The sequence below is a fragment of the Xylaria bambusicola genome (genome assembly GCF_022495145.1).
Source record: "Xylaria bambusicola strain CBS 139988 unplaced genomic scaffold F5B22scaffold_23, whole genome shotgun sequence".
Lineage (NCBI taxonomy): Eukaryota > Fungi > Ascomycota > Sordariomycetes > Xylariales > Xylariaceae > Xylaria > Xylaria bambusicola.
The window spans coordinates 246,774-265,523 of NW_025953576.1; the positions used below are offsets into that span (position 1 = coordinate 246,774).

Below are 18,750 nucleotides of genomic sequence, written 5' to 3' on the forward strand. Positions count from 1 at the left end.
GATTTTTTTTATATACGTATAAAGGTTAAAAATGTAGCCAGGTCAATTAGGTGGCCAGGTTAAGTGGAAGATGCGTTATATATTTATTAATATTATATTATAAAGTTATTACTTTAATTATTAATCTTACCTTTATATTTAAAAATATAAAAAAGGAAATTTATAAAGTATATATATTTATAGGTATTAAAAAAATAAAAATAATATATATTACCTTTATATAATTATCTTTTTAATATTTATTAATATTTTTTTTTTATTTTTTAAAAGAATTATATTATTTATAATGTTTATTTTAATTATTATTATTAATTTGCTTTTATTTTATAGCTATATCTTTATTCCGGTAATAAAGAAAAAGTTTATATTTAAAAGGATTTTTAATTATTTTATTTTTAATTTAAAAATATAATTATTATAGTTTAACGTTTTATTAAAAAGAATTTTTACAATTTTCTTTTAATAAATTTTTACCTTTATTTTCCTATTTTTTATTTTTATTATCTTTTTATTATAATAATATTAATATTTTAATTTAAAATTTTTTACTATTTAACTTTATAATTATAAGGTTTAATAATAATAAGGTTATTAAAATTTTTAACTTTTTCCCCTTTACCTTTTAAATAATTTAATTTTAAATTAATATAGCTATAATTAAAAAAAGTATAAATTTAACTTAATAATATAAGTTTTAATCCTATTAACCTTTATTATTCTTTTTTTAATTCCTTTATACCTATTTAATTTTACTTTAGTTTTTTTTTATTTAATTTAATTTAATTTAATTTAATTTTAATCCAAATAACGCTTTAATATTTAGCTATTTTATTTTTACTATTTATAATTCCTTAATTTACTTTTATTATAATAGTAAATTTTTAATCTTTTTTTTTTTAATAAATTTTTAAAATAACTCTTCTTTTCTTTATATAAATTTATAATTTTTCTTTATATCCCCTTTTATATATAGTTTATATTTTATTATTTATACCTTTACTTTAATAAATATATAATTTTTAATAATTATTTTACTTAAAGTATTTTTAATTAATATAATAATTTTAATTTAAAAGGGTTAATATAATAAAATACTATTAATTTATCCTTATAAACTTTAAAGTTTATTATTAATTTTTAAATTAATTAATAAAAGGTTAGCTATTTAATTTTATATTTAAGTCCTATACTTTTTTCTTTTTTATTATTTAAAATCTTTTTAAATAACTATTTTATTTCTTTAATCCTATTATTATTTTATAAAATTATCCCCTTTACCTTATTATTATATAGTTTATTTAAAGCTAATTATTTTAAAAAGCCTTCTTTTATTAAATATATTAATAATATATAAAATATTAAAAATATTTTATATTATTAAAATAGCTATATAGCTATAATTTATTAATATATTTTTATTACTTTAAAGAGGCCTATTTATTTATTTTTTAGTTTTAATATAAATTAACTTATTTTAATATTTTTTATATTAATTTAAACCCTATTTTTTATTATATAGCTTAAGGCGTTTAATTAATATATATTTATATTTTTAATATAATATTTTTAAAATATAATTATTAATATTTTAACCTTTTTTATTACTTTTTAAATTTTATTAATTATATTTAATATAGTTAAAAATTTATTTTGTTAAACTTATATTTTAATTTTAATTAAGTCCCCTATTAGCTTAATTCTTATAATAAGTTATTAATTATAATTTATAAAGAAGGGGGTTAACCTTATAGTTTTAAATATTTAATTATTTATTATAAATTTAATTAAAGGTAGTTAATTTATTTAATTATTTTAATAATAGTTATAATAAGCTTTTAAATATTATTTTATTATAATGTTAATAATTTTTATTTATTTATTAGTTTTTAAATAATATACTATTAAGGTATATAGCTATATATTTAAGTAATAGTTTAACTCCTTTTAAAAATAAAATATAAATTATAAACCTTTATTTAATATAATTATCTTTAATATATTATATAAATAATATACTTATATTATAAAAACCTTTATTAATATATTTATTATTATATTTATTATTAAGGTAAAGTATTTTATTTTTATAAGTTTATTTATTATAATTAAAACTAATTTATATTTTATATTATTTTAAATATATAATAATAAAGGGCTTATTTAATTTATTAATATATTTATTTATAATTTATATAATATTAAAAAGGGTTTAAATAGTTTAGTTAATATTACTTTAAAGTTTTTAATTTATTAATATAAATAATATCCTTTAATAAAGGTAACTATATTTTAAAATATTTTTAATTTAAAGTAAAAATGTTTTAAAAGGTTTTAACTTTTATATTAATTTAAATATTTTATTAATATAAAGCTATATATCCTATATATAATTTTTAACTTTATTATTATATCTTTAAAGATATATAAATATTCCTTTATATAAATATAGCTTTATTTTATTAAGGAAGTATTAAACTTTTAGGTTTTTTATTACATTAATTAATTTTATTATTAATAAAAAATTCTAATATATTTAATTTATAATAATATTTATTAGTTTATTATTATTAAAGGAAAATAATTATATTAAAATAATATTATTATACCTTTATTTTATTTATTTATTTAATAAAAGGAAAGCTTTATATTAATATATTATTCTTTTATTTATTATATCCTATTTATTTTTTAATATATAACTTTACTTTTAAAACAATATATTTAGGATTATAATATACTTTTTTAATTTATAAATTATTTAGAACTTAAAGTTATTTAAAAATTTTAATTAATAAACTTATTATTAATTTAATAGCTTTATAATAATAAAGTATTAAAGGGTTTTATAATTTATAATAACTTTAACTATATCTTTATAGCTTTATAATTTTAATTATTATTCTTTAAATACCTTTATTATTATTAATAACTCTTTATTATAAATTTTATAATTATATTTAATTAGGAAATGTTTTATTTAAAAAAAGGCAATTAAATATTATTAGCCTACCTTATTAATTTAAAAAAGTACCCCTTTTAATACTTAATTTAAAGCATTTACTTTTATTATTATTTTTTTAAAGGATTATAATAAAATAATATTAGTATTATTATAAAGGCCTTTTTTAAAGTTTAAAACATTTTTATTATATTATTATTTAAAGGGGTAATTTATTTACTTTTAAATATAAGGTTTATAAATAGTTTTATTATTTATAAAAAGCTTTAAATAAAGTATTAATAATAGTTTATAAAGCTTATAAATTATTATAATTCTTTTAATATTATAAATAACTTTTAATTTAAAATTACTTATATTTTATTAAGGTTTATTATAATACCTTTTATAAAAATAATAAAGCTTAAGTACTTTATTTTAATAATATTAAACTTATATTTTATAATATTAATAGTTAACTTAACTTTAATAAGTTTATTTAATACTTTATAAATATATTATTTATACTTTACTTTTAAATTATTATAAATTAAAATATTATTTAAATATATTATAATATATTTATTAAAGATATTAAATAAAATATTATTAATATAATATTAAAATAAATTTAATATATTTATTATATTAAAGTTAATTATTAAATATTTAAATAAGTTAAATTTAATAATAAAAGTAGTTTTTTATTTATTTTTAAAAGTAATTTAAAAGTAATTAAAAGCTATTATAATATTTACTTTAATATAAATCTTAATATAATATAATATATTTAACATTTTATAAATTAATAAAATAAGGTATTAATTTTTAACTATTATATTATTAAATTTTTAATAATTTATATATACTTTTATTTCCCCTTTTAACTTTTAAATAAAAAGGATAAATATTATTATTAATAATATATTAATTTATATAAACCTCTTTATTAAATAATTATTTAAATATTTTTAAATTATTAAAAGTTTTAAAAGGGATATTAATTTTATTATTATATTAAATAATAACTTCCCTAATATTATATTTATTTTATAGTTAAATAATTAATATAATAATAATTAATTTATATTTTAAAGTAAAAAAGCTTTAATTAAATTATAATATTCCTTTAATAACTTAATAAAATATCCTTTTTTATAAAGGATTCCTTATCTTTTAAATATTTAAAAATATTTTAATCTATTATTTATTATAGCTATAATACTTTATTAACCTATTATTAATAAACTTAAAAGTAATTTAATAATATTTTACTATTTTTATTTATCTTCTTTATTAAAATGCTTTATAATATTTTAATAAGGATGTTTAATATAATATCTTTAATTAAATAATTATTCTTTATTTCTACCCCCTATTATTTTACCTTTTTAAATAAATTAATTAATATATAAAACTTTATTATAAATATAAATTAAATTATAATACCTTTTACTTTATATAAAAATAAAAAGTTTAATATTATAAAAATTTATATCTTTATTTAATTATTTCTTTAATAAGTTTTTATTATTAATATAATAATTATTTATAATATAAGTTTTAATTATAAGTTTTCTTTAAATTAATTTATAAGTTTAAATATATCTTTTTATTATAATAATAATATTTTACTATATTTTTATTCTTATATTTTTATTTTATATATTTTTAATATATTTAATTATTAATTAATTTATAAGTTATAATATTAAAGCTATAATAATTTTAAAATAATATTTAATCTATTTAATAGTTATATATATAGCATTAAAGTTTTTATAAGGTTTTTTAATATATATTATATTATATATTATTTAAAGATTATTCCTACTTTAATACTATTTATAAAGTATAATACTTTTATTATATTATAATATCCTAAAGCTCTTAAAGTATATATACTTTATATATATTATATACCCTTCCTATATATACTTTAAAGGAGATTTTTCCTTTCTTTAAGCTTTAATTTTATTAAATACCTATTATAAAATTAAAGAAACTTATAATATTATATTTAACCTTTAAGATTTAACCTATTTATAATAATTTTAAAGCTTTCCTTTAAGGTTACCTATAATATTATTAGTTATAATATACTTATATATAAATAAATAATTAAAGTTAATATTCTTTTAAGAAATTTAAATTAAGGAGAGTTTTTAATAATAGTTTAAAGATAAAGTTAATATAATTTATCTTTAAAAAAACAATAAACTTAAAATTAACTATTAAAATTTCCTAATAACCCTAATTTAATAAATGAAATTAACATTTAATTATTATAATAAATAAATGTTTAACTTTTAATTAAAATTATAAAGTTAAAGAAATAACTTTTTAAAGGAAAGAAGGTTATTTAAAGTTTAAAGGTAACCTATACCTCTTTTAAATTATATTTAAATAAAAGAGGAGAAAATTTAAAAATATTAAGTTTAAATAAATTAAAGTATTATTTTAACCTTAATAATTTATAAACCTTTAATAATTGATAATGCTATTAGAATTAAAAAAAGAGCAATCTTAATAATAATAACCCTTTATTATTTAGCTTTAATATAAAGTATAGTTAAAATAGTTATATATATTAATTATATTTAAATTATATATATTATTATAAATGTTACTTTTTTAAAGAAGCTAATTTAAGCTAGCTTTTTAAATTTAACTATAACCTTTTTAATATAGAATTTATTTATTTAAAATAGTTAAAATAAATAAAAGAATTAAAAACTATATTTTATAAAGCTAATTATAAATTTAAAACTAATACCTTTAAAATTCTTTATATATATAATAAAATAAATAAAGATTATAAAAATATATATTAAATTATAAAAAAAAAGCTTAAATATATAAAAAGGAAATAAATAAAGTTTAATTAAAATATATTTTTAAATTAAATTAAAACCTTATTATATTAATTATCCTTTTTATAAATTAATATTAATATATAATTTAAAAGAGCTATATAATATACTAATTAGGATTTAAAACTTTTTAATTAATATTTAATTAATATTAAAAGTTAAAACCTAAAACGAAGTAAAGGTAAAAAAGCTTTATTATATTATTAAAAACTAAATAAATCCTTATAAAAGGAATTAATAAATTTCTATAACCCCTTATTAAAGATTAAAATTGAAATAATTAATATAATATAATAATGTTAAAAATTAATAAGTAAGGACTAATGGGTTAACTATAAAAGAAAAAGACCTAAATTAAAGAATACCTAAATTAATAATGGACCACTTATAAATATAAACTAAAGTTAAAATAATAGTTAAACTATTAATAATAATTATAAAAATAAATATAAAGGATATAATAATAATAGTTATAATAATAGCTTTAACTATAACTATATTAATAGTTATAAAGGTAATAATAATAATAATAACTATTAAAGTAATAATAATAATTATAGCTATTAAGGAAATAATAGTAATAGTTATTATTAATGTTTTTAAAGTTTTAATTATTAAGAAAACTATTAATTTAATAACTTTATTTTAAAAAGTTAACCCCCTTTTAAAGCTTCTTTAAATTATTTATAAAATAATAATAAAAATGGACTAAATTAAAGAAACTATAAAGGAGTAATTTATTTTAATTATAGTTAATTAAGCTACATTGCTTTAAACTGCATTTAACTTAAATGAAATTAAAACCCTAACTATATAAGCTATATAATATAAAAATAAACCATTTAAAAAGTTTAAATAAATAAAGAGCAGAATAAGGCTAAAGATAAATAAGAATTATTATATTATTTTTATACCCCTTTTTTATTAAAATGCTATAATCCTTTAAAATATAATAAGTAATTAGGAAATAGATTAAAAGCTTAATACCTTTTAAATTAATAAAAAGTATTAAATTAAATCTACCCCTTTATATACCTATTATATATTATTTTTATACTCCTTATATAATTTATATACTTAATTTAAAAAAATTACCTTTATAAACTTATATTAATTTAAATTTTTATATTAAATATAATTATATTAGCTTTACTTTTATACTTTATTATAAGTTAAAAAAGGTTCCTTTTTAAACCCTTTTATTATAATATATTATAAATAATAATTTTTCATTATATAAGGCCTATTAAGTTATTTATAAGTTTAAACGTATATATATAGTTATTAATTATAATTATTACTTAAAAGGTAATCCTATTCTATTATTTTAAATTACTTTAAAAAATTAAAAAATTATATTAAATTTAAATATAAATTATTAATTTTTAAACTTAAAATTTATTACTTTAAAATGTTTACTTTATATTAATTTATAAAAGTTTATAAAAATAAACTATATTATTAAGTAATTATTTAATTATTAAAACTAGTTTAATTAAAAAAGCTAAAATTATATATATTTTATATAAAATTTAATAATATTTTATAAAAGTTTTATAACCTTATTAATTTCTTTAATATAAATAAAGTTAATATACTTTTTTATTTAAAAAGAGGTAATTTAACTATTAAATTTAAAAAAAAATATTATAATTCCTTATTATTTTATATACTCTTTAATATAGGATAAATTTAAAAAGCTATAAAGGTAGTTAAATAAAATGCTAAAGGTTAAAAAAATTAAAAAATTAATTAATTTAATTAAAGTATTTATCCTTTTTATTTTTAAAAAAGATAAAAGCTTATATTTATATATAAATTATAAAGGATTTAATTATATTTTATATAAGAATTATTATACTTTACCTTTTATTTTAAAGCTATTAAATAGAATTTTTTAAATAAAAATATTTATAAAAGTTAATCTAAAGGATACCTATTATTATATTTATATTTAAAAGGGAAATAAATAAAAAATAGCCTTTTATATTTATTATAGCTATTATAAATTTTTAATTATACTTATAAATTTATTAAATATTCTTATTACCTTTTAAAATTATATATAAAAAGTATTTAATAATATTTTAAATATTTTTTATATTATTTATTTAAATAATATTTTTATATTTCTTATAAATAGGGAATTATATATAAAATATATCTAGGTTATTATTAAAAGACTATAAAAAATAAACCTTTATATTAAGCTTTTTAAATATTAATTCTATTAAAAAAAGATTAAATTCTTAAGCTATATTATCTTTAATTAAAGTATTAAAATAAATCCTTTAAAAATTAATATAATTAATTAATAGCTTATTTTAAGTTTTTATAAAAAATTATAATAATTTTTAAGGTTTTATAACTTTTATTACTACTTTATAAATAGGTTTTCCTAAATTGCATTATTATTAACGTATTATTTAAAAAAAGGTATATTTAAAATAAAAGAAGGTTAAATTTTATTAAATATAATTATAATAAAAGTATTTAAAGATCTTTAAGCTATATTTAAAAAAGCTATTTTCCTTATATATTTTAACTTTAAAAAATAAATATTGTTAAAAATTAATTCCTTTAAGGTAATATTTATAAGTAATCTATTTTAATAAAATAATTAAAATATATTTAAACTAGTTATATTCTATTCCTATAAGTTTTTCAAATAGGAAATGCGGTATAATATTCCTAATTAAAAAATGCTTATAATAATAAATTACTTTAAACATTAATAGTATTACCTTTAAAAAAGCTATTTATTAATTAAAGTATTAATTAATTATAATAATCTTTAAATATTTATAAAAACTTTAAAGTTAAATAAGAAGTAAGCTTATTAATATATATATTTAGCTCCTTTTAACTTTATTATTAAATATAGGATAGGTAAAAAAAATAAAGCTAATTTACCTTTATATTGCTTTAATTTTATAACTATTTTACCTATTAATATAAATATCTTTTTTATATTAAAAAGGAAAATTATTATAATATAATAATTTAAAGTTTTTAATTTATACTTTAAAATATTAATTAATAAGCTATATATTATATATATACCTATTAAATATATTATTTTTATATAGGTAATTATATATAAATGAATATAAATAGCTATAGGTATTAAAAAAAGTAAAAACTTAGAGCTATTTAAAAACCTAAATAACTTAATTCTAAAGGTTTAACGGAAAAATCCTAAATGTTAAGTAATTCTATATTAATTTAAGGCTAAAAAGGCTATAAACCTTTAATAGTTAATAAAAAAAACCTAATTTATTATAAGGAAAGGGTTTATATTCCCTTTAAAAAGTCCCTTTATTTTTAATTTATTAAATTATATTATAATTAACCTATTATTAATTATTTTAATTAAACCTATACCTTAAAACTTTTATATTATAAATTCTTTTAAAAAGATATATAAAATAATATTTAAAAGTATATAAAATCCTATATAATCTATTTTAAAATAAAAGTAAAATATTATTAAAAATATAATAAATTAAATGCTTTATTAATTTTTAGTTAACCTATATAGGAACTTTCTATAAACTTTATTATAGGTTTACTTAAAACCTTTTATAAAAGAAAATTAATTAATTTTATATTAATTATTATTAATAGATTTATTAAGCTTATATACCTATTTTTAATTAATACTATTATTACTTTAATAAAATTAACTATTCTTTTTTATAATAAAATTAAATACTTATATAATAGTTTATAAGGTATAATTTTAAATAAAGGTATTGTTTTTATAAGTTAATTTTAATTTAACCTTTATTATTACTTTAAAATAAAACAATACCTTTTAATTACATTCTACCTTAGGATTAATAGTTAAATAAAATAAATAAATTAAATAATTAAAGGTTATTTATAATATTTTATTAATAAAGAATAGATTAATTAGCTTTAACTTTTTTTATAAGCTTTTTTTATTATAAATTTAATAATTAATTTAATAATTAAAAAGTTACCTTTTAAAGCCCTATATAGCTATATTTTTAAATTTAAATTATTTATTAAAAATAATTTTATATTAAAGGAAGTTTTAACTATATAAAAATAATTTAATAAATTAAAAATAATTAAAAATAAAATAGTAAAGCAATAATAAATTATATTAAAATAATATATAAATTATTATAATAATAAATATAAATTAATAACTTTTAAAGTTAAAAACTTAATTATATTATTAATAAAAAATATAAAGTTTTATTATAAAAAGTTAACATTTAAATATATAAAACCTTTTAAAATTATAAATAAAGTTAATTTATAAATATATTAGATTAATTTTTTATTATAATATATTTATCTTTATCCTATTTTCCTAATTTAATTAATTAAGCTTTAAACTATTAAATATAAATATAGTTTACCTATATTAAACTTTAAAAATAATTTAAAAAAGTAAAAGGTTAAAAATATAATAGGTAAAATAATATATAATAGAAATTAATATTATAAGGTTAAATAAAAAGGCTAGTCTTTTAAATATAATTAATAGGTATTATAATTTAACATTTTAACGTTAAAGGTAATTAAAGATTTTAAAAAACAATAAAGTTAAAAATAAAAGAAAAAAACTAAAAATAATAAATTAAGTATAAATTAAAACTATATTTAATATTATTAATATAAAATATAAAATAAACCTAATAAGATTTTAAAAATTTTAAATTAATTATAAAAAAAATAAAACTAATTATTTTAATATAAAAAAAATTAAACCTTTATCTTTAAAGTTAAAGAACTATTATACTTTATTATTAAGCTATATATAAAATAAGGTTAAATTTAATAATTATTAAAATTAATAATATTATAAAGTTTTATTTAATTATAAATATTGCCCTATTAGGTATTATTATATTACTTAATTATAAAAGTTTTTACTTTTATTATAAATAATAAAACAAAGGTATGTTATATAATTAAATTAAAATCCTATAAATATATATATAAAGAAATTATATAAAAGTAATTTTAATATTAAACTATATTTTATTTATATTAAAAATATATATAAAAAAAGTATAAAATAAAGTTATTTATAATATTAATTAAAATAAATATAATTATATTATAGGTAATAAAGTATTATTTAATAATAATATAATTATAATTAAAGAAATACTTTTATTTAAATATAAATATAATATTATTATAATATATAATAAATTTAAAATAAATATAAAATAGCTTTATACCTTTTTATTAGTTTAATTATTAATTATATTAAAATAATTTTAATAAATTAAAAGGAAATATAAATATAATTTAATAAAGTAATATTAAATAACTATAATATTAATATAAAATTTAAATAAGTTAAATTAAAGTCCTACTTTATTATTATTTATAATTTAAATATTATTAATAGTTATTTTAAATATAAAAGCTTATTAATTTTATTTAAAGAATTTAATAAATTAAATAATCTTAAAAGCTATTATAAATAAAAGTTAAATTTAAATAAATAAAAGTTAAATTTAAATAAATAACAATTTATATATAATATAAATATAAAAATATTAATAAATTTATATATTTAATACGCTTTAATATATTTATAATAATTAACGGAGCTAAATTTATTAAATAAATAATTAAATTTAAATAAAAGATTAAAATTAAACCAATATATATATTTAATATATTTAATATAATTATAATATATTAATATAAATAATATAATTATAGGGTTAATATATTTATTATAATATTAATTTTTTATCTTTATAAATTATTTATATTTTTTTTAGAGGTTTTTACCCTTAATATTTAAATTACCCCTATAGCTTAAATAATTATTAAGTAAAGGGCTAACGGATCTATTATAGCTTTAGCTTAAATTACCCTTTCTATTATTATTATTATTATTATTATTATTACCGCCTAATAATAATATTAATAAAGCTAATAATATAGAAGGAATAAATAATATTAATAATAATAGTATAGGTACTTTATTAACGGTATACTTTTTATCTATATTTTTATTATACTTAAATGTTAGTAATAATAGTAGCACTTTACCTTTACCGTTATAAATAATATAGTTGCTTTTTAAAGTTAAGGCTTTACCCTTTCCCTTTTGACCTTTAGGAGGTATAATTTAAACGATGGTAATAATAATATAAATATAATAAAAAAAAAAGGAAGATAAAGTAAAAATAAAAGTAATATAATAGGTTTTAGCTAAAACTAATTTTTAAAATTAATAGCAGTTAAAAAAAAAAGAAAAAAAAGAAAAATAATTAATAAATAATTAATAGAAATATATATATAGATTTTATTATAAAAATAATATATAATATATATAATTTATAATATAAATATAAAGTTAATATTTATATACCTTTACTATAATAATACTTTATATAAATAAACTATATTAATATATTTATTATAACATTTTATATTATATACTTATATAATTAAACTTTTTACTTTATATTTAATTAATAGATTAGTTATATATTAGGTTAAGGATAACTTAATTGAAAAAAAAGGAATAGTTATTATATTATAACATTTTAAAGCCTTTAAAGTATATATACTTTATATATATTATATACCCTTTTTATATATACTTTAAAGGAGATTTTTCCCTTTTTTAAACTTTAGTTTTATTAAATACCTATTATAAAATTAAAAAGACTTATAACATTATACCTAACCTTTAAGATTTAACTTACCTATGATACTATTATTATTAATAAAGAAATATAAGATTTTTTATATATATATATAAAGGTTAAAAACATAGCTAAGTTAATTAAATAATTAGGTTAAATAAGAAATATATTATATTAATTTTAAAGTTTAATAAAGTTATATTTAAATATATAAAACTTTTAATTATTAAAATAGGTAAATGCATTAATTATAGGTTTAAAAGTATATATATTATTATTAAGCAGCCTTTATTTTACCTTTAAGGTATATATTAATAATTTATAAAGTGGATTCCTAAGATTAGAGCTAACTTAGTTTACCCCCTTTATCGTATTATTTATTAATATATCCTTTATTCTAATAAGTTATCTATTACTATCCTATGTATATATTAGCTTTAGAGCTATTTTCTCACTTCTTAAGCGTGTTAAGTTATGATTATGTGTTTATTCCTTTTAGGACTTCCGTGCCTTATGCATTTAGTTCGTTTCCTTTAAGCTGGAACTTAGTTCGATACACCCGCGGGATCGGCGCCGGTCCTGGAGGGCAATGATGGACGCGACTCCGTATTCGGGGTAGTGGTTTGGCTAGCCGCTGTTGAGCATCCGTAGTCTACCTTAACTACTTACCGCTGGGACTTGTAGCTGGGCTGGGCCACGGTGGGCATAAATAAATTAGATTGGCGGGCTTGTCGCTTAGACCTGTCTATATATAATTAAATATAGTCGATATGGGACTGTCCGAAGGGCCGATGATTGCATCCAGTTCGTCTTCTTGTAAGGCACGATCAACGTTACAGGTCCTGGTTCAGCTGCTTTTTTAATGGATTTCACAGCACCATGCAAGAACTTTGGTACCGCACCGACACTCTGCATTGCCCCGAGTTTTCTGTGGTCAGGCAACTCTTTGGTTGTTATGGTTGGCATCAGTACTATCACAATATCTCAGAAGGCATGCGGTGTTCACTCACATACCATATGAGAAGGTGAAATCGGGATGATCAGCGTTGAACTTGATAATATCTCTTAGAGTGCGTACTGGAGAATAGTTCAGATCTCTCAGATATTCTTCAAGCTTGGGACAAGATTCGCTATCTTTGTTTTTTTAGTTTCACCCGCTTTAATCACTTTAGTCTGACTTTTTACCAACGCTGCTCTGTATCACGGTGTATGCAGGTTGACCGTCATAATATATTTTACTGGCGGGAGTCAACTCAATTGGCGAGACTACCATGGCGTTATTATGTACCATGAGATTTAATGCTACTTAATAGGCGTTTATCTTCATGGTCCGGCTGATTACTCAGTTCAACTTTAGTTCTGGGTTGACTTACAGCCCGTCGAGTATATGACTCTGTTACCAGGAGTAATGTTGGTAATTACCAGGTGTGAGGATCTAGGAAACCGATTCTGATGTCCGAGAAGTCCTTTCTAAGGCTTTTGATATCGAGCTTTGGCCCATCTGATGTACACATCCAAGGCTCAGTCAGGACCATCAAGTAGTTTACACATTTAGCTAAGCCTCCTAGACTGCCCATGGATTCTGTCAGCATGAAAGCACCATCTCCGGATGCGCTACCAATCATTGGCTTCAGAGCGTAGAAAGATGACCATGAAGCCGGCGTCACAAGAGAGCCATCGGGTTCAGTTACAATCGACCATGGACTTAAGCCGGCAGCAACACCAGCGGCAAAGCCACTAGAGGAACCCCCGGGATTCTACACCTGGTTAGTATATTATTTCTAGGTACTCGAAAACCAACTCACCGAGTTTCCCATTACTGTATCATTTTGAAGAGTGTCACCCTCGACGTAGACCGGCTGTGTTTGGCCCCCTACTGGAGAGTAGCTTGCAACGGCCTTCCCGCTTATATTCTCGTTAAGAATTCTCACATGGAGTGACACACATGCCTGAATGCTATACTAACTTTGTCGCCCCGAACTCCAGATAACTATAGGCTCCTGGCAGGTCCGCATTTTCCCGTTGCCTACCGGAAGATTTGCTTTTCCCAGAATGACGACCCCTTCTCGAATGAACTAATACTTCATGTGTAGGCACTCGCCAACCTACTATGGTGGCGCTCGGCCTAGGTGATGGGCAATGGGCATGCCATGTCAAGTATCTTTGCATGCCTTTCGTTTTCGAATCCAATCATGCTGGTGATCCGAGAGTCATGGGCATATTCATCGTGTCCTAGAAAGTTCGACTAAGTTATGTTCTCAGGATTGTCTTATGGGGGAGACAGACATAACCAGGGCGGAGCAATAGCGCCCTACCTTGACAATGATTGGAATCCCAATATCACAATCCCCTGATACAGCCGTGTTGACGATCTTCATCAAGCTCGTCAGCCAAGACAAGTGCCTACTCTTCGGGAGAGATAGATATCATAACGTGTAACTATATTCCAGCTTCACTGCGCTTCTCTATCTAGTCTAGGTAAAGCTGTACTAATTGCCGCGATATGTAAGTGCCATCATGCACGAGTTTCTAGAACTCTGAGCCAGTCCACAATAGCAAGGCATCAGCACCCGCGTCCAAGCCCACCATATTTAGCCCGTTCAAGAACTAACATTCGGTAAGGTGAAGACTCCACATGTGGCACGAAAATTGAGAGCGAAAGGGGTTTGTGCTAAGATCAAGTGAGGTTTGCAGAAGGCCAAGACTCTTGCCAGTTGGCAGTGATCGCTGCATTAGTACGTCTCACAGCAAAGATTGCGTGTTCGGCTATCAAGTGATACTGAGTTGGGGAGGGTACGAGCTATCATGAACCGCGGGGGAGATTACGATTCCTCGTCAGGCAAAAGGCACATAAAAATCACGAAATGCACTATCCAATCCCGAGACGTCAGCTGGGGACTGGCTTTTCTCGGCGCATTGGGCATTCAAACTCACTTAAGGGCTAAGACATCAATTACCTTGGCCGCGCATACTTTGCTAGTAAATGCAAGTAAAAGCAGCAATTGCAGTAATGTGTGTTTAGCATTATCGAAGAACAAATGCATTTCATATGCCAGAATATTAAAATACTGATGGGAATAACTCAGATCTTTAAGATTTGCCGTGTTATAAAATCTTCCTGATATTGTTTTCAAACAGTAGCCACCTCGTATTACATGGTCTTATTCTACGCCTGCACATAGCTACGCGGGCAGAGGAAATTGGTTGAACGTATGTATTGAGGGGAGCGTGAGCCTTTATCTGAGCCTTAGACGTACGCTATACCAGCCAGCCCCGAATATGGCACTTTGTAATATAGCCAACTACGCATATTGTCTCGAATAACCGCCCATGATTACAGATAATTATGTGGTATCCAGTGGCGCAAAGATTCTACGATGAAGCTATCAAGCTCCCACTTTGTAATCTACGCGGTTATCAGGAGACTATTGACTATTAAATTGACATTATATGTGATCTTTCGTGTGTTATGGACCGCAAAATGAATGAGACAGAAAGGCAACTTGAATGCCCACTATACATGAGACGAGTGACGAGAATGGATTATGATACAACTTACAACTCGGCGCCGGGGCAGAAAACACTAGCTATGGAGGTCCATTGAGACAAAGCATCCCGAGATAAAGCCAACAGGAGTTAAGGAGGACTCCATATTCATTTATTCTGCTGGGAATAATCGCTCCTTGCTTCTATTATAATTCAATATATACATTCTTCTCCTATAGTGGCGCGTGACCACCACTATAATTAGGTGGTGAGTCCACTAACTTTTCACTTCCCTTCTAGGCTATGGCCAATAATACTTCACCCATTCAAATGAATTCCTACTACGTAGACCAGATTACAACAATTTCCTTGCCAGTGTTTGATTGTTAGTGCGAGACCACAACACCTGTCAGAACAGTACTGTATTCTAGTAATTACCACAAGAAACACTACAACGAGGACGATATCTAGAATTGCTTAGAGATTTTGAGTCCTTCATAAACTGTCATGGAGTCAATGAGTGATGGTTATTCGAATAAGAGAGGTTGATATATTAAGAACCGAAACTAGAGCAGCTTGCCCCCCTCCCCTCGATAGCATACGCCCTCCGTCTTCGACGTCCCGAGATAACGTATCAGGCCATTCATTGTTACGCAGTGGGAAGATGGGTTGCACTAACAGTAGACTAAGGAAAGCTTGGAACTTGCTCGAAAGCCCGCTGATAAGATCGGGCGCCTAAGCATGCTCCCCATTGGAGCAAACACGTCCGCTCTCCCTATGTTGTGAGACGCTATCAGGAGTCGGACCCGTCTTACGGCCGTACATCCCTGACGTGAAAGAGGTCATTTGCTAATAATATTTTAAGCAGCATGGGAGTCAGCTTAATGGCCACGCTCGTGTTAAGGGACTGTTTTCCAATCAATTATAAACCTGCACAGGGATAGTTATATAACACAGCAATTGCACGTCTGCCCCTTACTGAGGAAACGGTGTCATTCGTACAATGGAAGCAAGGCTGTGCTGTGCTACCATCGCTTGATGATCGTGCCATTTTTGGAATATGGAACCGTAGTGTCACATATTTTTAGCCAGACATGCATGGGACCGAAGCAATGCCGGGTGGAATCGGCCAGTGCGGGGGGCCGTAGACAAACAACCACCACCGCATGTATCATTGTGTATCACAACCTTCCCGTGCGTGTCTTGACATGCCATCAGTCACCGTGATATTCCAGCGGTACACATTCATGACGGCGAGGGAAGTAATGAAATAAGCAAGGGAATGATATGGATGATTGAACGATAGAAACAAACATGCGCTGGCAATAATGAACGCCATCACACGCAACGACTATCCAATAATTGGTGACAGGTCAAAGTAAGAACGAGGTTGTATGCAACTATGTAGTTATTACAGTTATATGTACAGACAGACAGATATATCTCCTCCTCAATACCACTGCTATACTCAGAACCCCCTGTTCGCGAAACGCCGCGTCAGTATATGTGAATGCAATTCACTAGTGGCCCCCTTTCCATAATTATAGTGGTAACTATCGCCGCCGATAAGTACTGTGAATGCAGACCCAGGGAGTAAATGCACACGGCGCGACACTTCGGGGCATATAGACTCAGGCCGTCTATGTAGCCCTTTGCTAGCTAGGTATGAAACGCAATGGCAGCAAGGCTGGTAGCACTTCCTGTCTGTGGAGCCATGGCTTATATTGTTGATCTGAGAGAGTTTCGATAATTTCATTCACCTCGGCGCTTTTCACGCGCCTGCAAACGAGCGCTTCTTCGTACTCCTTCGGCAGGTTGATTTTTGCTGCCGCGTTGTCTCGGCGGTGGTTTCTCGATTTTACTGCGAGCAGCAGGTCCCTTTCCTACTCTTGTTACTCGCGTTTTTCGATTCTTCTTATCTGGAGCGGGGAAGGCAGCCTGGACGGGGGATTGGTGACCAGCAGGAGCGGTGGGGAAAGGAGGGGCAGAAGAAGAGGAAGAATGATTAGAGTTCGGCAACGGCTGCTGAGATTCCCTGGGTTGTTCAGGTTGCCTCGAGGATGACGATTTAGATGGCTCAACGACTTCCTCTGTCGTCTGTGCGTCGAGCTTCGCCTTCTTGCCGTAGAGGGAGTCTGTGTCGGCGACCATGTAGTTGCCGAAATGGCCCACGATGGTGTCGAAGGTGAAGTGACGCCCGAACCTGACGAAGGTCCACCATGGGCGATCGAGACCTTCAGTCGGTGGAGAATCCCATATTGGAGGGTTGGCCGTCAATTGGCGACGTGCTTTCTCCCAGTTGGTCCGAATCTCGTTGAACCTTTCGTCCCTTCGCTTCAGAAGTGCAGCTTCAAATTCTTCCTTAGTTTTAGATGAGTGGGCTATCTCGCTGACATCGGAATGCCAGGCGTACGGATCCTGAATACCAAGTTTTATGCAGTTATATTTCTCATATAGGGAGTCCCAAATATCGTTTGGCTTAGTGTCTCTGAACTTCCAGTGAGGCCAAGACCATTCTGACGGGGTTAGTCGATCCCAGTCAACCCTAGGGACGTGTAGGGAATGGTGGTTTTGCGGTGTCGGTTTGGGTTTCGGTCCCATCTTGTTCTTACAAGGAGCGAATAATGGTGGTGTCGATTAAGCGGGTGACAAGCGGACTATGATGTGAGTAGTATTGAGATGAAAAGAGTAGGTGGCGAGCAGATGGAACAACTTCTGGGAGGAATACGCGCTTGTGAAAGCTTCTGAGAAAACTTAACAGATTCCAGTATTAAATGATAGTTGCTCATGTTGTGGG

At 22.4% G+C, this 18,750-nt stretch overlaps 1 protein-coding gene across 1 annotated transcript; it reads right to left on the reverse strand.

Annotated features, from left to right (window-relative positions):
• Nucleotides 1–17,442: 17,442 nt before the first annotated feature.
• Nucleotides 17,443–18,658, reverse strand: F5B22DRAFT_202721 (uncharacterized protein). Its single transcript, XM_047969614.1, has one exon. The coding sequence runs from the start codon at nucleotides 18,552–18,554 to the stop codon at nucleotides 17,706–17,708; it is 849 nt and encodes a 282-aa protein (XP_047830416.1). The 5' UTR covers nucleotides 18,555–18,658; the 3' UTR covers nucleotides 17,443–17,705.
• Between the last annotated feature and the right edge of the window lie 92 nt (nucleotides 18,659–18,750).

Coding starts and splice junctions, on each gene's coding strand:
- F5B22DRAFT_202721 (XM_047969614.1), bottom strand. CDS start 18,554: ATGGGACCGAAACCCAAACCGACACCGCAAAACCACCATTCCCTACAC.